This window comes from Cyclopterus lumpus, chromosome 7, assembly GCF_009769545.1.
Source record: "Cyclopterus lumpus isolate fCycLum1 chromosome 7, fCycLum1.pri, whole genome shotgun sequence".
NCBI lineage: Eukaryota > Metazoa > Chordata > Actinopteri > Perciformes > Cyclopteridae > Cyclopterus > Cyclopterus lumpus.
The window spans coordinates 22,531,336-22,554,102 of record NC_046972.1 but is presented as its reverse complement, the minus strand read 5'-3'; the positions used below and the strand labels follow the sequence as shown (position 1 = coordinate 22,554,102).

General features: G+C 42.9%; 2 protein-coding genes across 2 annotated transcripts; both read left to right on the top strand.

Annotated features, from left to right (window-relative positions):
- Window positions 1-4,046: 4,046 nt before the first annotated feature.
- Window positions 4,047-13,160, top strand: LOC117734039 (MAP kinase-activated protein kinase 2-like). Its single transcript, XM_034538093.1, has 11 exons — window positions 4,047-4,081; window positions 4,160-4,352; window positions 7,348-7,487; window positions 8,343-8,413; window positions 10,047-10,126; window positions 11,152-11,278; window positions 11,663-11,738; window positions 11,872-11,996; window positions 12,597-12,682; window positions 12,785-12,865; window positions 13,017-13,160. Exons 1-11 carry the CDS (start codon window positions 4,047-4,049, stop codon window positions 13,158-13,160), a joined length of 1,158 nt encoding a protein of 385 aa, XP_034393984.1.
- Window positions 13,161-17,090: 3,930 nt separating this feature from the next.
- Window positions 17,091-20,695, top strand: fmodb (fibromodulin b). Its single transcript, XM_034538017.1, has 2 exons — window positions 17,091-17,973; window positions 20,544-20,695. The coding sequence occupies exons 1-2, from the start codon at window positions 17,091-17,093 to the stop codon at window positions 20,693-20,695; spliced, it is 1,035 nt and encodes a 344-aa protein (XP_034393908.1).
- The last annotated feature ends 2,072 nt before the right edge of the window (window positions 20,696-22,767 follow it).

The following is a 22,767-nucleotide window of genomic DNA, read 5'->3' as shown; positions in this document are numbered from 1 at the left end:
GGCATTCCAATACGCATATTTAGGATGCCTGAAATATATTTAGTATGTCCCAATACATAGTTTATCAAACGAGAGAGTGCCAACAATACCATGTTCTAGTACTCTAGTTTTCTTGATTTATTCCCTCAACATTGTAAACATGAGTTTATTCTCTCAATTTCTAGTTTCAAGTCTTCTTCAATAACAGCATGGTGTTCATTTAGTAAGTAATCAGTAACATGCAGAGAGAAGTCCTTAAATGTCAAAGCACAGACCACAGATATTTGAAGTTGATTTTATTGATGAGCTCTTTGCAGCATCTGTTTCTTGAGTCAAACCATACATTGGTCATCGTTGGCATTATCTGCTGCATATCTTGTCATGCTTTTTCCAGACCGTGCATCAGATCCAAATGTATGCGTTTTACCACTGCTGTGCTATCTCAATAAAAGTTAAGTCTGCATGCCATAAGAGACAATTCAATATATCACGCACACTGAAGACAATTCTTTCCAAAATATCCTGTTGTCCAAAAAACAATTATTCAATTATTTAATCTTGCGTCTTCTTCACATCGAGTCCAGATGAGAAGGGTCAGGGCTGAATTTTGTTACCATGTCCAACCCCGCATTTATTTATCAGAATGCCCTCGTTCTAACCTGACCGGTTGTTTGTTGTATCAAGTTTTATTTAATGCAATAAAACTGTAATAAACAGCTGAGACCGCCCGGAGTTTCGCATATAGAACATATGGACAGGTGAAACAAGCATACTGGAAAGTAACCAAGTACTTTAAATAAACTAGTGTTCTTAAGTACAGTTTTGAGGTACTCGTACTTCACTTGAGTATTTCCATTCTATACAACGTTATACCTCGAAAAGAAGGCGATGTTCATTTAGTAAATTATGGTCCATTTAGAGTCAAATAGACCAGAAAGCAGGGTATGCTTTAGGGCGGGGCTTACTGTGATTGGCAGGTCGCTTGCCACAAACCTCCGCATTCCAAACACGGTAACTTCTGTTCATTGGCTGCAAAAAAACAACAACATGGCGACGGCCGTAATTTAAGATGTCGACGACGAAATCGCAGAACTCAAGCCCTCAAAACAGCAGTCCTCAAACCGAATGGTGGTGTCACTTTGACTACGTCCACTTCTTCTATACAGTTCTATGGAGGCGACAAGGACAACGTGCTTGAGGATGAACACAATGGAAGCTTCAAGTACGGGAGTTAGCGCGCTACAACTTTCGCAGTGGAACATCGGTACACGAAAAAATGGCTGCCGCTCTGACCAGCCTGCTACATCGATTTCAACGGGAAATCCTGTTTCTATGGAGGGGACTGAAAAAGTTGTTGTAATTAGGTTATTTACTAATAAAGTATGGGAAGGAAGCAATAATTATTCCAACAAGGAAACCTGGGAAGGATGCCAGCTGGCCAACAAACCACCACCCATTGCTTTGACATCACATGTCTGTAAATTGACGGATCGGATGGTCAGCAAGAGGCTACTCTAAGTCTCGGAGAATTAGCGCTGTGGTGGCATAGATTTAATGAGGGTCGAATCCAGTGGTATGTATGAAGGATGAGATAAAACCTAAAGTAAATAAAGAGACAATGGCGGCAGTGTTCTTTTTAAAGCAGATGACATGTCAGGGTTGATGATCAAATTATTATGGCATTCGGAGGAAAACGTCTCGCATGGGTTCGGGGACTTTTCTGAGATGAAGATACGTCCAGGTTGAGTTAAGGTCGGAGCTTAAAACACATCAAGGGAGAGTAATATAGGAGCAGAAAGGACGTTGCCAGTCACTTCAACGTAGCAGGACGGTCAGGGCAGCGGCTATTGTTTTTGTGTAGCGGGCTAGCAAGCTAGCAGGCTAGCGGGCTAGCTTCCGTATAATCTAAACTCACTTATGGCGAGTCACAGTTCCCAGTCACATCAATGAAGCAGGACGGTCAGGGCAGCGGCTATTGTTTTTGTGTAGCAGGCTAGCAAGCTAGCAGGGCTAGCTTCCGTATGATATAAACTGACTTTTGGTGAGTCACAGTTCAAAGTCACATCACAGTAGCAGGACGGTCAGAGCAGCGGCTATTGTTTTTGTGTAGCGGGCTAGCAAGCTAGCAGGCTAGCGGGCTAGCTTCCGTATAATCTAAACTCACTTATGGCGAGTCACAGTTCCCAGTCACATCAATGAAGCAGGACGGTCAGGGCAGCGGCTATTGTTTTTGTGTAGCGGGCTAGCAAGCTAGCAGGGCTAGCTTCCGTATGATATAAACTGACTTTTGGTGAGTCACAGTTCAAAGTCACATCACAGTAGCAGGACGGTCAGAGCAGCGGCTATTGTTTTTGTGTAGCGGGCTAGCAAGCTAGCAGGCTAGCGGGCTAGCTTCCGTATAATCTAAACTCACTTATGGCGAGTCACAGTTCCCAGTCACATCAATGAAGCAGGACGGTCAGGGCAGCGGCTATTGTTTTTGTGTAGCGGGCTAGCAAGCTAGCAGGGCTAGCTTCCGTATGATATAAACTGACTTTTGGTGAGTCACAGTTCAAAGTCACATCACAGTAGCAGGACGGTCAGAGCAGCGGCTATTGTTTTTGTGTAGCGGGCTAGCAAGCTAGCAGGCTAGCGGGCTAGCTTCCGTATAATCTAAACTCACTTATGGCGAGTCACAGTTCCCAGTCACATCAATGAAGCAGGACGGTCAGGGCAGCGGCTATTGTTTTTGTGTAGCGGGCTAGCAAGCTAGCAGGGCTAGCTTCCGTATGATATAAACTGACTTATGGCGAGTCACAGTTTTGCAGTAATATTGTCACAGCGTAGGAAAAGCACGTCGCTATCGCCAGATGAGACAACTTTGTTTGGCTGATGTAGCATGAAAGCATGGCGGAATTAGCTAGTTAGCATTCCCGCTAAAGGTCTAACTCCGCTTTCTTCCCGGCGAGCTGCGGCTACACTTTAGCAACTCACCATAGTAACTTAACAATAATCTACATTTTCTTTTGTACGAAATTAAACGACCACGGAAACCACTTGAAGGTCCGTTCCACTCCTGTTCTACTTCTATGGCTGTCAGTCAAATATGTAAATATGCGGATGGATATGGCGAGATCACTATTTGCAGATGACGGCGAGGAAGAAATATAGGATTCGTCAAGTGGAAGTGTGGGTTTGTGCGTCCTGTTTGAAAGTTCGGATGTGATTCATTTTTAGAAAATGGCGAAGAAGGACAGAAAATTGCATTTTTTATTAATATACAACATATAATTATAAATGTTTTTGGATGCAAACTAGCTGAAATGTTTAAAAAAAAAAAAAAAAAAAGTCAGCCGCCTCCACACTTAATTTTATTATCTATTATTTCTTCCGGAGCGTGGCAGATTCAAATTCAAAAGCATGAACAAAAAAACAAATTGATCAGATTGATACAAGATGTCATGGCCCTAGAGGAGAGCAGCAGCATCCCGGACTCCTCTTTCCTGCAGGTGTCGCTGTTGAACCCTTTTAAACTGTTTCATAAGTTCATTTCTTTTTTCTAAGATTTTTTTACATTTTTTTTTTTTAAATGACACTGAGATTTAGACATTTGTTTATTAAAAAAATAAATACATGTTGATCTCCCTCTTGCCTCTCAGAAGTAAGAGGAGGAACAACCCCCCCCCCCCCCCCCCCCCCCCCCTCCCCCCCTCCCCACAGTCCACCATCTCAGTCCGGAAGTTTGGCTAATTCGTTTATCCCCCTGATTGATTCATTTTCATTTTCATGAAGTGATTTAATTAATAATTTTCATGCAACCGGCACAAGAAGTTGTGTTCGAGAAGCTTTGATGATAAAAGCTGGAAAGTCAGTCCGCTGGTGGAGGACTTTGAAGGGGGGCTGGTGTGTGTGTGTGTGTGTGTGCGTGTGTGTGTGTGTGTGTGTGTGTGTGTGTGTGTGTGTGTGTGTGTGTGTGTGTGTGTGTGTGTGTGTGTGAGTGTGTGTGTGTGTGTCACACAAGGACAACAACGTGCGCTCCGGCTGAGACAAGCGAGCCAGTGACCGGTCGTTACCGCTCATGTTAAAGCATGTCGAATCCGCTGCAGCAGGCTCTCCCGAACCAGAACCCGAACCAGAACCAGAACCCGAACCCGAACCCGAACCCGAACCCGAACCCGAACCCGAACCCGAACCCGAACCCGCAGCAGCCCCATCTGAACGCTGCTCCGTTCCCTGCGCAGTGTTTCGTGAATCCGTTTAACAACCCGCTCCAGATCAGAAGGAACGTGATCACAGACGATTACGACGTCACGAGTCAGGTGCTCGGGAAGGGGATAAACGGCCGAGTGCTGGAAGCCTTCCACAGAGAGAGTGGAGCAAAGTACGCACTGAAGGTACCGTGACCCCCCCCCCCCCCCTGTATTATTAGGAGGAGAATGCACGCTTTCTGATCTATTGTGGCTATTTAATATGAAGTCATAATGTAGTTTTTGCTATAGCAGCCTATAAGATAGCGGAATAAACATTGTCCAGTGTTTTTTTTTTGTTTGTTATTGATCAGATGTGTCTGAGCCATAATTCAGATGCATTGTTTTTGTTTGTGTCTCTCGGGATGCGGTGAGGTCATCGTTGACACATGAGTGCCACAGAGTCCTGCACATTGTGCAGACGCTCGGGAACAAGAAACACGTGTCTTTCTGCATCGCGATGTTTGCATTGCTTGAAGGCAGCACCTCGTGGAGAAAAGATGTACGTTGTGCTTGGTTTGGCGTCAAGGTCGCACAGATTTGAATGTAATCTCCATTTAAATTGTTTGGATTTGCTAAAGAAATAAAGGCATTAAACACCCTCACATGCAGGCGGCAGTTCCAATAATTCCTGGGGGGAGGGGGGGCTCTCCTGCTCCAGCCGCTCCTTATCTACACTTCCTTCATCTCAACTTTGTCTGAGAAGCCCATTGAAACTTTGTTTTTTTTTCTTCTTATTTTTAGTGAGCAGGATCAAAAGCCCGGCCCACGAAAAAGGACTGTTGCGCCATGAGTTTTTTTTTTTTTTGCCACCCCGGGGGCAAAGAAAGTGCGGCGGAGGCCTCGGCGGTCGGGATGATGTGTCATGTGAAGCGAGGTTGTGAGAGAACTTTCATCTTCCTCTTGGAGAAGATTCTGCCTCTCACACACACACACACACACACACACACACACACACGGGTTGCTCTCAGTTTTCAGCCCGTGGGGAGAGATCTATCAGTCCGTTATCGCCCCCGCATTCCTCTGGAAGAAACGCGTGTGATGCACATCCAACAATATTGAGTACCTGCTGTCACATCTGGATTTAAAGGCAATACTCGTATTTAGAGCTCAGCAGGGAGGGGTAATATATTTATTTGCCTCTAGTGCGAGCTTGTAATTTAAGGGCTTCATTGGATTTGCGAGGGGTCTAATTTATGTCCCACCGTTTGGTAAACGATATATATTGTCAGGCAGCTCCGGCCTCTTGGGAAGGGGGGGGCACCGTTTCGACGGTGTGTCGTGTTTTTTTAGAACGAACTTTTCCAATTCCAGCCGTGAAGGAGGGAGGAGGGGAACATGCCATGTGTCTAAAAGTAGCCCGGTGCGAGAGGCCCGAGATGGCTGAGAGATTATGACGTGTGGTGTGGGTACAGCAGGACTATGGGGGGGGGGGGGGGGGTCATGCTGACAGCACATGCTCAGCAGGGAAGGAATTTTGACATGGAGGACAAGATGGAGGATCTGGCCAATGTACCAATCCTTCCCCTGGACCTTTTGTTTGTGTGTTTATCATTTTTGTGTAAAACCTCAGCTGCTAATTGTTCAGACGAGAACTCCACGTCCCCTCGAACATTTTTGCCTCTTAATTCGCTTTCATCAGATGTGATTTACGGACGTAAAGATCACCCAAATGTGGTCTTTTCATGAAGAAGAAATAAAACATTTTGTTCTGCCATGTTGTGTGCAGTTTTTTTGGGGGATAGTGGACGGCAAACAGGCGATCCGCGGGCCAAAACTTCCTTTTCTTTCTTTCCTTTTCCTCTTATTTCAACTAATCCTTGAAAGAAAAACAATCCCTATTGATCCCATTTAATCCCCTTAAATGTTGCACCTTGTTCATTGAAAGAAAACCAGCCTTATTAATATTGTATCCCATATAAATCCCCATAAATGTTGCACCCCGTTCCTTTAAACAAACCACCCTTATTAATATTGTATCCCATTTAAATCCCACTAAATCCTGCACCCTGTTTCTGTAAAGAAAACCCACTTATTACGATTAAATCCCACTTAAATCCCACTAGATCCTGCACCCTGTTCCTTTAAAGATAACTCACTTATTAATATTGAATCCCATTTAAATCCCCCTAAATGCGACACACTCTTCCTTTTAAGTGGACACGCAGGAAGCCCCAGTGACCGAAGCATAAATACAGAGATAATCCTGCAGTTACAAGTGGCATCCTCCTCCGATCCTTTGAACATCGGTAAATCCTCATCTTCCACATGGGCCCCGTCCTCTCGGAGTCTCGCGCTGACATCTCCGAACAGCTCGTGAAAGCGAGAGCATAACATCACGACGCACATATGCGCGACAGACTAATTCCGCACGATGAAATGCCCCGCGGTAAATGAAAGACCGACGTACTCTGAAGGAGGAGATTGTAAAAGCTGATGAATTCACGTTGTGAAATATCGAAGAAAGAATGCGACTGAAAGGAATACACGTTGTTACCAGTATTGACAGAGATGCGTTGACCCCGATGCAGCATGAATTCTCCCACAGTAAATCCCCCTGAAGTACAGCTTGTGCTCTCCGACCCACAGAGAGCCAAGTTTAAAGGGGAACAGGCCGACTGCACTTAAAAACTAAATCCTTTCATTATTGTTAAATTAAACGCAATTCTCACATCTTGACAGCGACCGATGAACGCTGGAAGTGTCGGCTGTTTGCTGTCATCGCGATCATTCTTGGGGGCGTGGCTTCGGAGGGAGGCCTGGCGGTTACTGTTGACGACTCGCCGACATTCTTGCTAAATTCAGCGACTTTCGGAGCTGCCGCTGCTCGCTGCTTTGATCGGAGACGAGTTGGGGAAACACCGTTTTTTTTCGGTTTTCTGTTCTATTTTGTGGGACTGACAGTCCAAAACCCAAAATTAATCGGTCAAAATGCGTGATAGAAAAAGCCTTCCTGCAGTAACATTCGTATTTACAAGGGGGGGGAAATGCCCGAGCCCCCGTAATGGCTTTTAATAAACATCGACTGAGAATGGTATGTTCCTTTTATTTTGGCGAAATTCTAAACAAACCAAAAAAATATGAACCTTGTTAAACCAAAAGAAGAGATCTGACTGATTTGTTTGTTTCCCTTCGTTCTCAGATGCTGCAGGATTGTCCCGAGGCCAGACGGGAGGTGGAGCTCCACTGGAGGGTGTCACCGTGCCACCACGTTGTGCCCATCATAGACGTTTATGAGAACCTCCACCAGGGCAGGAAGTGCCTCCTCGTCATAATGGAGTGGTTTGTTCTCCTGCACACACACACACACATCCAGAGCCAAGGCTGTACGTGTGGTCTCCCAACACAATTGCGTCATGTTAGCTTAGTTAACGCACACCATTGCTGAGGTGAGCGGTTTTCTAAACGCTTCAGGAGACGAGGTAATAGGAAGCAGGCCGAGGCCGCTCGGCAACACACAATCAGGCCGGTGTTTCCAACTTCGTCCGAACGGGCCAACTCTTGTGTTACGAAATACCAGAAGTTCTCAAAACTGGAAAGGATATGATTAGATTAAAGTTGTGCTATGTTTCAATCCCGACTAAGAACAATAAAAGGGACTAATAATATCTGTAAGTGAGTGAACTTTTGGTCGAGAGCTTTTTTTTTTGGACCTAAAAATCGAATTAGCAGCATTTCATTGAGGAAAATCACTTTTGTATAATTTTTTCCGTGGCACGTAAAAGGATCGTAGAGCTCGGCAAAAAGTGATCCGCTCTAAAACGAGGCAATGGATGAGGCGAACGCAGTTTATCCCACAACATACACAATGCACGTGTAGTTAATTAGCACCTCGGAGGAGGTCGAAGCAATCTTGTGTGACCCCCCCCCTTGGTCCAAATTATTTACTTTGGGAGTCTGGAACATCTCAAAGGACCTCACCTAACCTGCAGACACCGAGTTCAACATGCCAAGTTTAAAGGACTCAAACGGCCTCTGAGGTTAAATACCATGAAAGCAACAGGGATTGCTCACTTTAAGTAATATGTAGCCCCTCGGACCGCCGTGTGCATCATTTGTGACCTTAGGTGAACTTGCTCTAAATGCAGATTCATTACACTGTGTTTATGTTCCATTTTTCTTTATTTCTCTTTTCAGTATGGACGGAGGGGAATTATTCAGTCACATCCAAGACAGAGGAAAAGGAAATCTTGCATTTACAGAAAGAGGTAAAGAGGTTATTATTTATCAAGTCCAGTTCAAGGTACACACCTTAATCTTTCTGTGTGGTTTTGATGCTCCAGGTCCCAGGATTCTTGGTGCAGTCAATAATTGGCCTTTTCTCTTTCACGACACAAACGATTTTTGTCCAAAAAAAGCTCAAAATGACTCTTGACGCTAACCACAGTTACACATTTTGTTTCCTTTTGGAATGCTTTTACTTTGAAGGGGCGACACACTTCTCCGTCTGAGAGTGAACAATAAACAGGAAAGCTGTTGTCAGTGAGGTGAAATCACGGGAACTGAAAATGTCAGTCGAAAAGTAAATAGCAATCAATTAAATGTTTCAGTGGTAGCGAAAACATAAAAGATTCTGGTTCCAGCTGCTCAAATGTGAGGATTTAATTGAATATTGTTGGTTTTTGGTCTGTTTGGACACATTTTTCACATTTTACATTTTAATAGACATGCTGAATTGGGTGATGAAGAACATTTATCAAGATTAAAGCCACTGGAATTCACGAACGCCTAGTTTTTCTTGGTAACTCTACTTTGTACGAAGGAAAGTACAGAATAGAAACTTCTCTGACGCAGCTGTGTCCGTAAATTAAATTGTGGTTTAAACAAAAGGAGGGCGAATACACAAGTTTGAAGGAGGGCCAGAGCTGTGACGGGAATTTATTAGCTCATAAACCTTCATCTAACCAATAAAAATGATAATTAGGATTATAAGGTGTGATTTGTCCCAGGAAGAGAATTAATCTATTCACACCTGCACAGGCCGACCGAGTTTAAAAGTAAATAAAATCAGAGACATAATAATAATAATGCATTTTATTTCTAAAGCACTTTTCATTCAAAAAGAATCTCAGAGTGCTAGAGATAAATAATAAAAAATAAAATAGCTGGCAAAAACGCCTTCCTGAATAAAAAGGTTTTTAGGCCGGTCCCAAATTTAGAAACCTGAATTTGAAAAAAGGGAAAACGGGTATGAGCCAGGACTCAAGTTCTTCCTAAGATTTATTTTAAACATGACGATAAAATCAGTTAGGATCCCATTCTATAGAGAGTCACAGTCATTCCTGTGATGCAGCATGCTCAATACCAGAGCCCCCGGCCCACCTAAATGGAACGGGGTCATAGCTGATGTTATTAATTACCACTTGTGTGTGTGTTTACCCTGCAGTAGACAGGAAAAACAGCTACTTAACAGCAAACCTGTAAAATGTGGCATCCCAATTCAGTAACCAAAACAAAAAGCTCAATTCAGACCAGGTTTATGTAAATGTCGTTCCTTCTGCCGCCTGAATGGAACCGGTTAAGACAAAAAGAGGGAGAAGACGCAAAGAAAAAGGTTGTTTGGAGACCAAAAATAAAATAATTGATCAAATATTGTTATTTAGAAAAAGAATGAATGAGATGTGAACAATCGACATCGCCAGTGGAAATCAGCTCATATAGCTGTGAGAGAAGGAAGTAGACTGAACCGGCCAGGTGAGCCAAATCTCAGGTGAACCAGATCAAAATCTAAAGGATTCTAACTTTTAACAATATTAAAAAAATATGCTGCCGAATGTATAATCTAATCTGCATCTTTCTGTTTGAACCGTGTCGTCTCTCTTCGCTTCCTTTTGAACTCAGAGGCCTCTGGCATCATGAAGAGTATCGGAGAAGCCGTACGTTTCTTGCATTCCATCAACATCGCCCACAGAGACGTCAAGGTAACGGTGAAGTTGACGACAGAACTTGCAACGTGAGATTGTTCTTAACTTAATAAAGCTGCCGTGGTTTTGTTGTCATTGTGCTCTCATGCCACTGACACATTTAATATCCTGTCAAAGGACCTGTATTTAAGGCCAAGTAGAACAATCGGCAATAAGTGAAATCCTCTCGAGCTGAAATACGCAGACTGGACCGCCCCACATGGCAAACCCACAATGGTTTCCATGAACAAGTCCAACACTGGAAGCTTTTATTTTGTGTATCTTGATTTGGTAACTGGGTATTGTTTTTATTGCTAACTAGAACCATATTCGGTTCTTTGGCTCGTCCTCATAGGAAAATGCCTTTTGTTTGCTAGTGGAACCTTTTATTAGGGTTCCACCTGGAACACATTCAGAGGGTTCTCGCTAGAACTTAACGTAAAGGGTTATGCCTAGAACCATCTGTGAAAGCTTCAACCCAGAACCTCCAATGAGAGTCTCTACAGCAAATCCTTCTATGGTTCCATCCAGAAACTCCCTCTTGAGGTTCTATCCTTTACACCTTTTAACGATGCTAACAAGGGGTTTTCTACCCAGAACCCTTTTGTATTCCAAGGTTTTCATCTAGAACCAACCTATTTGTTTCTACCAAGAGCCCTTTTATAGTCCAAGGGATAGTCTGGACCCACCCCAACCCCAACCCTGAGTCTCACAAAGAACCCTTGAAAATGCATTTAGTCAAAAAGGGTTCTTGATGGAACCCGTAGTCTCACAAAGAACCCTTGAAAATGCATTTAGTCAAAAAGGGTTCTTGATGGAACCCGTAGTCTCACAAAGAACCCTTGAAAATGCATTTAGTCAAAAAGGGTACTTCTGGAGCGAATGGTTACGGGTAGAAATTCAGCACTTCGGGAAGAACCTGTTTGGAACCCTTATTTCTAAGAGTGTAGCATAAAGGCATATAAAAAGTGTAGTTTTACAAAACAGAAATAGTACTCTTATTTTTCCTTTCTCGTGGTTGATGACCATGTACTCCCTTTCAGCCAGAGAACCTGCTGTACACCTCCAAAAGGCCAGATGCCCTCCTCAAGCTGACAGACTTTGGGTTTGCCAAAGAAATCACCACCGTAAACTCTTTAGCGACACCTTGTTTTACCCCCTACTACGTTGGTAAGACGCCACCGCATGGGACTTGTGATCGTACCTTCATCAGGTTGAAGGATGTGTCAATGTAGACAAACGGACAGTTGTTTTGATGACCATCTCATTAGCTTTGAGTCCAATCGCATACCTTTTATATCACATACCTTTTGAAGTATCGCATAAACTGTATGGAAATGGGATTTATTTTATATATATATATTTGTGTATATATATATTTATATGTATATATATATATATATATATATATATATATATTTATATACATTTTATATTGTCTTTGTCTCCAGACAACATGAAATATGCCCAATCGTAACTAACTTGAAAGAACAATTAAAACTTGCCCAATTCCGATTCCTCCAATTTAAAGCATTTCTCTTGACGCTGTTGCAGCTCCGGAGGTTCTCGGTCCAGAGAAGTACGACAGATCCTGTGACATGTGGTCCCTGGGCGTCATTATGTATATTCTGTAAGTCAGTCGGAGGGATTTGACTATTCTCGTCTTGCAATCAAACATCTCTGTTCACTGTGAGGCTTCTCAAAATAATGTTTGCTTCTAATTATATGATTTTGTTTCTTCTTCTTTTCTTTGTTACACACAGACTTTGTGGATATCCTCCCTTTTTCTCACATCACGGTCTGGCGATATCCCCGGGAATGAAAAGACGGATCCGTAATGGACAATATGACTTCCCCAAGCCAGAGTGGTGCGATGTGTCTGAGGAAGGTGAGAGGGGCGGAAAATGGAACGGGTGTTTCATGCTAAAGACTCAGTTTTACTCTCCATGCATGCTCCATCCACCATTAAAAACACATCAACAGTATAATGATAAACAGTATTAAACATGATACACAGTATAATTATAAACAGTATAAAACATGATAAACAGTATAACACATGATACACAGTATAACACATTATAAACAGCGTAATGATAAACAGTATAATGATAAACAGTATAATGATAAACAGTATAAAACATGATAAACAGTATAACACACGATAAACAGTATAAAACATGATAAACAGTATAAAACATTATAAACAGCGTAATAATAAACAGTATACATGTTACTCAAGTAACAATGAATACAGAAGCGCAGCAGCAAAGCAATACTACTTATTGGTCATCGCCCTCCTAACATCTTTCTAGTATTTTATGAATTACACGGTACTTTGCAACGGCGTTGCAGATTGTTTTATTTAACTTTCATTTGGAAAAGTAGTCCCACATAAGTAGTTACCACATGATTGTTTAAAGATGATGATGATGATGATGATGATGATGATGACTATGATGATAATGATGATGAATTCCTGTTCCAGCCAAGCAGCTAATCCGCCACTTGCTGAAGACCGAGCCCACCCAGAGAATGAGCATCGGCGAGTTCATGAACCATCCCTGGATTACCGTGAGCGGCCGCCCGAAGCCTCTTGAATCTGCCGCTTTGTGAGAGATGTTTTGTGTGGGATTCGAACCCGACGCTCATTCACGTTCTCTCGCCCCGATGCAGCGGTCCGTGGAGGTTCCTCGAACGCCTCTTCACACCAGCCGTGTGCTGCGGGAGGAGCAAGAAGTCTGGGAGAAGGTGAAGGTGAGTGCTGGTGCTTGATTTGTGATCAAGGGGTTGAGGGTTTAATGCTAGTATACGATTGAAACCCAATGTAAATTAAATCTGGGCGTGCGTGTGTTTTTTTTTTTTCATTCTGTTTTGATAAAAGCGATATTGTTATTTCTGTCGTCAGGAGGAAATGACAAACGCCCTGCAGACGATGAGAGTGGACTGCGATCAAATTAAAATCAAAACCATTGACGACTCGACTAATCCTCTGCTCTTGAAGAGAAGAAAGAAAAGTCAAAACTCAGCCACGCAGCTTCCAGGCCAGTGAAATAAAGACGTATTCAGTTTCACACTCAAGTATGCGTCCAATTTAGTTGGAGGGGGAAAAAAAGCTTTGAAGGAGAGCTTTGGGGATATTTTGCATTGCAAAGTGGAACTAATACCTTTCATAGTATATTTTTAGCGCTTTTCTTTACCTCAAATTATCAAGCAGAACCTATAAATGTACTTTAAGGAGTTTTTAAGCATTAAAAGGTATTCTGTGTGGACATTGATGATATTCATAAATCCTCAAACAGTAAAAAAAATACTGTATATTTTTTTAATTAGTTTGGGGTTCAAGCTTAATTGGTCGTTTTAAGTTTTTTTTTTCTGTCTCTCAGTGTAGGAAACTGCTGAGAACGACTTTTTCTCACATCTTCTAGGCAGTAATTTAAATAAATAAATAAAAGGGGACAGTATGATCATGTCTGTCTTTTACTCTGAATTAAATCTATTGATATTCTCTGTGGTTTTGCGTGTTTTTTAATAATAATAATAATAATAATCCATTTAATTTATATAGTGCTTTATAGTCAAAGACACTTTACATGTTACATACACCGTAGACACAGCTACGGGGAGCAATTCAGGGTTAAGTGTCTTGCTCAAGGACACATCGACTAGGGCAATTAGTGTTTCACTGTTGGGATGAATTGGGATTTTGCTGGCATGTAAACACAATATATTACAGCGAAATTTCTGAGAAAACACTCAGATATTCCCTGAGATTTAAGTGGTACATTTATGAGGATATAATTCACAAATTTACAAGAACAACATATTTTTCTGAGATTAGAAAAAAACTCATTGAAGGTTGAATCAACCTCATTGCAACACAGACTAAAACAAAACAAACAAAAGTTATTGTGTGCAAAATATATTTATTATATGAGTACATATTTATATTAAGAAAAGAACACGGAATGACCATGAAAGTAAACAAGTATATGTACCTTTTAGGACCTCGCTCAGAGGTCCGTCCGTTAGGGACGGCATCGGAAATAAAAGAATATTTATATAATGTATTTATCTCAAAAAATTAAGATTTTAATCTTGGGAATTCTCATAATTGGTTTATTTAACCGCTGTTACAGTCCCACATTTCACAATCAGCACTACTGCATTACACAGGTTTCTTCAACAGGTAAATAGTGCATTTGCCCTTCATCTTTTGGGGTAATGACGACTAGTTATATCTAAATATGCTCAAGAATGACAATAAATAACTAGAAAGGCGCACTCAGAATACAAAGTGCAGATCTCTGCAAGGTGTGTCTGCAACAACCATGATGTATAGTGTACAACTCACAATCTGCTAACCCCCCCACTGATGGGCTGTAAGGCATCTTAAAACACACTTCAATCATACTCAAAAACAAGCTTTAAGTCATCTTATAAGACATTTTATAAAATCTTGCCAAAAATAATTCACCAAACTGTCTGCCTGCATTGCAGCGGCTGGTGAGGTACGCAGTGCGTGTCCTGGTGGTTCCGTTAGCCGTTAGCCGCTAGCCAAAAGTAGCCAACTAACAAGGGGTGATGTACGCATTCAAAGGCCTGTAAAACATTGTTAAAAAAACATTTAAATCAAACTCAAAAACAATGTATGCCCCCCCCCCCCCCCCCACTGATGGGCTGTAAGGCATCTTAAAACACACTTCAATCATACTCAAAAACAAGCTTTAAGTCATCTTATAAGACATTTTATAAAATCTTGCTAAAAATAATTCACCAAACTGTCTTCCTGCATTGCAGCGGCTGGTGAGGTACGCAGTGCGTGTCCTGGTGGTTCCGTTAGCCGCTAGCCAAAAGTAGCCAACTAACAAGGGGCGATGTACGCATTCAAAGGCCTGTAAAACATTGTTAAAAAAACGTTTAAATCAAACTCAAAAACAATGTATGCCCCCCCCCCCCACTGATGGGCTGTAAGGCATCTTAAAACACACTTCAATCATACTCAAAAACAAGCTTTAAGTCATCTTATAAGACATTTTATAAAATCTTGCTAAACATAATTCACCAAACTGTCTGCCTGCATTGCAGCGGCTGGTGAGGTACGCAGTGCGTGTCCTGGTGGTTCCGTTAGCCGTTACCCGCTAGCCAAAAGTAGCCAACTAACAAGGGGTGATGTACGCATTCAAAGGCCTGTAAAACATTGTTAAAAAAAACATTTAAATCAAACTCAAAAACAATGTATGCATGCAGGGAATTGGCTCGAAGTCGTTGTATAAGACACGTCAGGCAAAAAACTAAATCAAACTCAACAAGATAAATTAAACAAACAATAAAAGTGAGCCGCAGAGTAGCGGCCGAGAGGCATGCAGCAGGAAGTCAATGGCAATAAAAAGCCACATCCGGGAAGGCATGCAGCCATAACTGGCCACGCAAAATATTATGCATGAATATTTTAACACGTATTTAAGGCCCACTTTATTTTTCACCTTGTTTTGTGGGCCTCAAAGGTCGAGAACCGCGGCCACAATTATGTTAAGCCTCAGCCTGCTCCTTCAGATGGATGCATACCTGCCTACCTGTTTGAGGGATCACCACTCTCTGACCCTTTTAAAAAAAAATAATTTCTTCAAGCAGCAAATACACAAATGTGTTTTACAGTATAATATTGTATTTTCTTTTAACACAGTCCATCCCATTTATAGTTTTCAGAAAAAAAATCCATCGCCGACAAGAAATAGTTGTGGTTTTACTTCACGACTACAACTCACAACCGCAGAATTCCTCAGGGGGTAACCTTGCATTGTGCGCAGTCATATAATTGTGATTATGTAGACTGTGCAGTTGGATCCATGAAGATATGACACCTACACAGAATGTTGTGAATGTAACATGCTGCTTTAATTACAAGACAATATTTCCAGCCTTTCGTCCTGTTTTCATTCAGACTGTCTTTGTGGATTTGCGGGAAATTTGAACATTGTTTGATGATAACTGAGCGACGAAGCCAACTTTAAAGTTTTTTTTCAAAAGGGACGTTTTCATTTCCCTTTCGATTACCGCTACTTTGGAGGACATTTGTGAGGAAGGCTACAGCTTCACGGCTATAACAGAAACGACAGATCACGTTTGACGAAATGCCACTGAACTCCTGCCAAGTCCGTTGTGCAAAAAAAAAAAGAAAAGACGTTGCCTTCTGTGTACCCTCAGGTCCACTCGTGTCTTGTAGGTATTCGGCGATTAAGTTCTATTACGTGACGACAGAACGTTTTGTGCTGAAGGACATGAATGGATAATGGAGGCTCCCCTTCTCTGCAGGCGCCAGCAGACTACACGCTAACTATCTCCACGGTTTGAACCCTGTAATTGGCAAAAAGCAGAGAGGACCAGAAGCAGTCAGGACAAGAGGCCCGGGGATGAAATATGTTTCAGGAGACAAAATAACGGGGTGTGTCGCAATGTTCAAACTTCCAGTGCATGCTGCCCCCCCCATCCCCCCCCATCCAGTCAGAACCTATAGGGGGTGTCCTAATGATAAGGCACAACATGCTCAAGGTAAACAGGGCTGTTAAAAAGCAGATGTCTGCACCGGTTTGCAGATGGGATGGATATCGTCGTGGCTGGAGATGAAACGTTGTTGTGTAGGTTTTTACATGAACCGTGAACATGTACTGCATGTCGTGTAATGAGAGCTACGTTTAAAGATGGGGCGGGGTGGGGATGGGATATTTATTCTATAGCGGCAACACATTCCACTCAGTCTGAGGAAGACACGGGCCACGCGAAGATAGGAGGAGGCATCGTATCGCGTCTGACCGACCGACCGACCAACCGGTAGGTTTATTTTACCCGCCGTACATTTAATAAATTTAAGTCGAGCAGAGAGAAAAACGAGCATCATTCGGTGTTAGTTGCCAAACGTTTCAGTGCATTCCAGATTTCAATTAAAAAAAAATAATTCTTCCTGGATTTTCCATCAGGGATCATGTGGACTGGCGTGCTCCTCATCACTATGGGAATAGTGGATTTAAGCATCAGCCAGCATTACAGCCAGTTCCAGTGGCTGTCCCGCCTGCGCCGGCGGCAGCGGCAGCGACACGCCGAGGACGCGGACTGCCCCCTGGAGTGCGACTGCCCCTCGAGCTTCCCCACGGCCATGTACTGCAACGGCCGCAACCTCCAGCATGTCCCCTACGTCCCGTCGCACGTCAAGTACGTCTACCTGCAGCGTAACCAGATCGCCGGCATCCAGGACGGGGTGTTCGACAACGCCACCGACTTGGTCTGGGTCGTGCTGTTTCACAACCGGCTCGACTCGGGCAAGATCGGCTCGAACGTCTTCGGCAAGCTCCGCAACCTGGTCCGGCTCCTCTTGGATCACAACCGGCTCACGCGAGTGCCCCCAAACTTGCCGAGGTCCATCACAGACCTGCGACTCGGCCACAACGAGATCTCGAAGGTCCTCCCCGACTCGTTCGAGGGGATGGCCGACCTCGGCACCCTTCAGCTCCGAGGAAATATCATAGAGGACGCCGGAGGTGTGTTCAAGGGACTGAAGTCTCTGACCGTGCTGGATATGAGGGAAAACCGTCTGAGGAAGATCCCCGACAACCTCCCGGAGAGGCTGCAGCAGCTCTACCTGGAGTTCAACGACATAGAGAGCGTGCCGGCGGGCTTTCTCACCACGAACCCCAAACTGCAGTTCGTCCGCTTGGCTCATAACCAGCTGACAGATGAAGGACTTCCATCCAATGTTTTCAACGTCAGCACGCTGGTTGAGCTCGACCTTTCGTTCAATAAACTGGAGAAGATCCCCGTTGTCAGTAGGAACCTGGAGAACCTTTATTTACATGCCAATAAGATCAAAGGTACGGACACTTCTCTGTTACGCGTAATATAAAGGTAAAGATCCTAAACCGACGACAGGATTTAAATGTCTTATTGAGGGGTATTCCACTAAAACACTCTTATTTTTAACAATCAAAATTATGATATAATATATTTATAATGAGCACTTAAAGATTAGTCTTTAATTGAGTAAAGGTTGACAATGCTGAGTGCCACCCTCCATTACTCAAACACCATTTGAACAGTAATGAAAATAGTTGAATCCCTGAACAGATTAAGGTGTCTGTTAACAATTTAAGTTAAATAATTAAAGTGTTATGAAAAGCAAGGTGCAGTTTTGTTTAATGTAGAGTAAAAGGAGGGCATTTCCCCAAAAATCCTTTCTCCCAGTTTTCTCTGAGGCTAAAAAAAACCCAAATCATATAAATTTAATTAAATTGCATATTTGAATATCTTATTATTACAATGTAACATATCTTTGAGGAAAATGTTAATTAAATTACTGAGATGTGGAATTTGGGAAAGTATGGTTTCTGATTGACTTGAGTAAACACACAGAGAGGGTCTTATTCAATAAGGACCAACCTTTGTCTTCTTTTAGTCGATTTGTAACACGGTAGAAAGGATAGACGACAACGTCCTGACCCTCCCAGGGAGAGCAGACATAATTAAACTGTACAGTCAAAGAAAACTAACAAAAGAGACAGAAATGTACTTACACAGTCAGAAGGTCTCGCGCTTTGAGGATGAAAGCGGAAAGAGGGGGTGTGGCTGAGTCTGAGCATGAATGACAAAGATGCTTTCTAACTTGCTAAAATAACACTGTCCCGCTCTCCCCCTACTAATTAACGTCATATATCAATTTTTTATTTGGTTTTAAAGTCATATATACACAAGAATCTGCTCAAGGCAAATTATAAGTTATAATGTGGTTGCTTTGGCACAGCCGGACACACACACACTCCCGTAGTGCGAAGTTCAGAGGATCAGTCCTCCTGCAGACACCGATCCAACATCGTTAGTTTCAACGTATTCAACGCACTCGTCAAACTCGTAAATCCTGCCCCGAATTCGCAGAAATCCGTCAAATGGTCAGCTTTGAAGTTTCCAGTACGTCCTCGACGCAACCGGTACATCATAACCGCCCCGTCGTTCAATCTCGTCCCGTGTCCTTTCCGTGATAGCTATCAAGAAAAACTCAAACTTACCCAGGTGGAAAAGGCTTCTGTGACCTCCAGCCATCCGTACTATCCAACCTAATCCATAACATCACTCTCATAGATCTTCCACGCAAAGAGCCTGCTCAGAAATGGTTACGCTATCGAATGCAATTATCCTCACATTGCTTGAACCTTAGAAGCAACATTCCCATCCGCCTTTATTCGACCGGCCACAGATGTTTTGAGTTCTCCGCCTCATACCATCACTTGGATTAACGCTGTGCCTTTTCTTTGTAGAGCTTGGACAAATAGCTACCTCCACTACATTCGCCCAGATCTTAAAGATCTCAACTGCGGTCAATCTAGTCTTAAGTACCATGGAGTTTTTGGGGAGTTCTCCGATTCCCTATCGAAGTGCCCCTGCAAAGCATTTGGCTAAGCAAACGAGCTACATGAAGTTCAAGCCTCCCATCTCAATCACGTTTACCTTTAATAAACCCATTAAACACTTCTATTTGATGGTGTGATCCTTGCTAGTGAGTTGGAGATACCTAGCAAGATTTCAGGAGCAGGACTACTCCGCCACCGTGCCACTTCCTGCTTATCCATACTTCAGTTTCTTTGTGGATGCAATGGAAAAAAAAGGTAGTAAGCATTTTTCCCCACCCATTTCTCAATACTGCAAATATATAAACATGTATTTACATGGAAACTTTTACTGAAAAAGCTTGTGAACTGCTGGCCTTATGTTGAGCATCAGTAATAATATTTAATCGTATCCATGCAAGCAAATATTTGAAAAAATGACTTTAAAGAATTCCTAAGCAATAAAATACACAAATATGTTTTCAGATTGCATATTTCTTTGATTACAGTCCACATCATCTGTATAGTGAAATCATTTTTTAACAAGAAACATAAAAACGTCTGTGTTTTGTTGAGGGAACTTAAGAAGAAGCAGATACACTTCAAGATACAGAGGAGCGATAGAAAGCAACCCCGACTGGGAACATTACAAACTGGCATAAGATGTGCACGGCATGGGACAGCGAGACATCAAACGTGCCCATCTTTTAAGTTTTTGGTGACAAGAGGTGCCCGTGCAGAGCCGAACGGAAATTAAAAGAAAATACCCACCCAATCACTGTCTGTATCAGCTGCCACCAGACTTCACAGCTGCTTCCCCCCCCCCCCCCCTCAAGCTGTGAGACTCTACAATACTTTTTTTTTTTTTTTTTTGGTGTGTTTTTCTTACATAGCAAAAACAAATGCAGGCCCCTTGTTGACAATGAAAATAAATTAACCCTTGAACCGTGAAGTAGAAACAGTCGGCGGTGGGCCTTAAGTTGTAACAGGTTGCGTTGACCCCCATTATTCACGGCGCACCCCTTCCCCCCCCCCCCCCCCCCAAACCCCCTGTGTCTTTTCAGAGTTCTCCTTGAGCAGCTTCTGCGGCCCGATGGACATGACCAACTTCTCCCGGCTGAGGATGCTGCGTCTGGAATCCAACCAGATCAGCGCCGGGGACATTCCTGCCGAGGCCGCCTACTGTTTGCGGCGCGTCGCCTTCATTGATGTGTAGCGCCCCCTGCTCTCTCTCTCTCTCTCTCTCTCTCTTTCTCTGGGGCGTCGCTCAATCCGTCAGACCGCCCGCCGGCCGCCGCCACATGAAACCGTTAATTCTGCCACTCTATCGAGACACACTTGAGATAATGTGTTATGAGAGCTACTATTGTTATTCAGAATGATTAAACAGTTCCAGTGTTACTCAACAGGAAATACCAGAGCCGTATAATCACATATCCAGATATCCGATTGGGGAAGGGCTTAATCCTTTCCACAAACGAATTATCCTGACAGATATGATACTAAGCATAAATAGGATGTAGCCAGTGACAACCGGTTCTGCTTTGTGCCCTTGTCTGGTCAAATATATAACCTGTGTAAAACTTCCTGTCGTCGGTGTGAGAGTCGGTCTTTGCTTCCACCATGTGGCACAAGGTGATAAAACAGCAGGTTGAGCAGCCCTGCTCCTCATTACAGTGTTCATATTTGGCATGGCATCCCATCATGTCAGTAGCCGAATAGTTTGTTACATTCATGGAATATTTTCCAATCGACAATTAAAGTTGCGCGATCGAGAGTTTATCAAAAGGTGAAAAGAAACATGCATTCCTCCTCAAATGATACCCTGAATTGTTCAAAGATAAATGACGTATATGTATCAATAATAACTGTTTTTGGAAGACTTTTTAGGGTGTAATTTCCGAGCCAACATGTGAGTAAGCTAATGTCACGATTTATGTCGACATGATTCACTTTGTACTCACCGTTGGAAGCTATGAATAAGGCATTTTTTTAGTTTGAAGTGAATCTTTGTGCCTATTATTACATTTGAGAAAAAATGTAGTAATCAATTTACAATTTGAGTTCCTTCTTCGCCTGACTTTTTGTCAGTAGACATCGTTTCAGAAGCAACAAAATGTTCTGTTTTCTCTCATTTAAACAGGGAGACAGGGTGAGAAAAGAAGGGGGGGGGGGGTCGAGGGCAGTTCCCTTGTTGTTATTGTTCAAGACAACTTACCCTTTCATGTTGCACAGCTGCATTTCATCTTCTGCAGAAAGGCACCTAATTTCCATGTCGAAATATTTTTTCTTGTCTCGTACCCGAGCCGAAGACTTTGATTGTGAAAATGGAACGCTGCCAGCGTTTTGCATACTGATGAGCGGTAGCCTGTGAAATGTTATGTTTTATTGCGTTATAGTTGATTTATTACAGGCCCGCGAGCAGTTGGGGTGGAGAGAGGCGTCGCTGCTTTCTCACTCCGACAGGGATTTGTTAAAAAACAAAACACAGAGGCCAGCACACATGCACACATGGGATTCTTCTGATAGGATTAATGGATGGTCTTTGATGCACTTCAGAGGAAGGGGAATTGTCCAATTCTTACTCCAAACTCAGACGTTATGCAATTAATTATTACAACCCCCGCTGTCTCAAATAGCTGCACTCTGAATAGAAAAAAAAGGGGGGCTACACTAAATACTTTATAAGAAGTCGTTTGTGCGCAATTAAATAACGGTATTACCCTGTTATTTGGCCCGACCGTGCGGTGTGCGCAGAATGCAAAAAAACGAGTAGGTCTTCCCACGTTACTCTCGCCAACTCTCGCTGTGATACCAAGGGGTCAGTTACGACGCTTCCTTCCAACGGGCGTGGATCTATCGGGATAGAATCTCGACCTCGGCGCCAGCAAAAACAGCCCGGTGTGTTTTTATCATTAGAAGAATATTCTCCCGCGCTCATGTTCTGAAACAATGCGGTTCTGTTATCTTCGGTCGTAACCTTAAGACGTTGGAAAACGCGTGAAGGCCGATAATTAAGGGGAACTTTTTTTCGAAGCGGCAGGAAAAGACATTTTTGTTGCGTCGTCATAAAGCGTGAGGTCGAAAAACGGGATGCGGGCAATTAGGTCGCCCACATCCTTTCAATGAGGTCGGACGCTCTCTTTTAACGCGAGACACTTGTGCTCGTATACATGAATGCATCGGAAGGCTGGAGAGATTTAGATTTTGGATGGAAGCTTTATTATCAATACAGTGGTTGAATAGTTGAGTCAAACTAATAAATAACTTGTGGAAACAACACAACAA

Bases quoted from the DNA above. Each gene is read 5' to 3' on its own strand.
- LOC117734039 (XM_034538093.1), top strand. From the start codon at position 4,047: ATGTCGAATCCGCTGCAGCAGGCTCTCCCGAACCA. The intron at 8,414-10,046 runs GTAAAGAGGTTA...TTTTGAACTCAG, and splicing joins TCTTGCATTTACAGAAAGAG to AGGCCTCTGGCATCATGAAG. The intron at 11,279-11,662 runs GTAAGACGCCAC...ACGCTGTTGCAG, and splicing joins TTTTACCCCCTACTACGTTG to CTCCGGAGGTTCTCGGTCCA.
- fmodb (XM_034538017.1), top strand. From the start codon at position 17,091: ATGTGGACTGGCGTGCTCCTCATCACTATGGGAATAGTGGATTTAAGC. The intron at 17,974-20,543 runs GTACGGACACTT...GTGTCTTTTCAG, and splicing joins ACATGCCAATAAGATCAAAG to AGTTCTCCTTGAGCAGCTTC.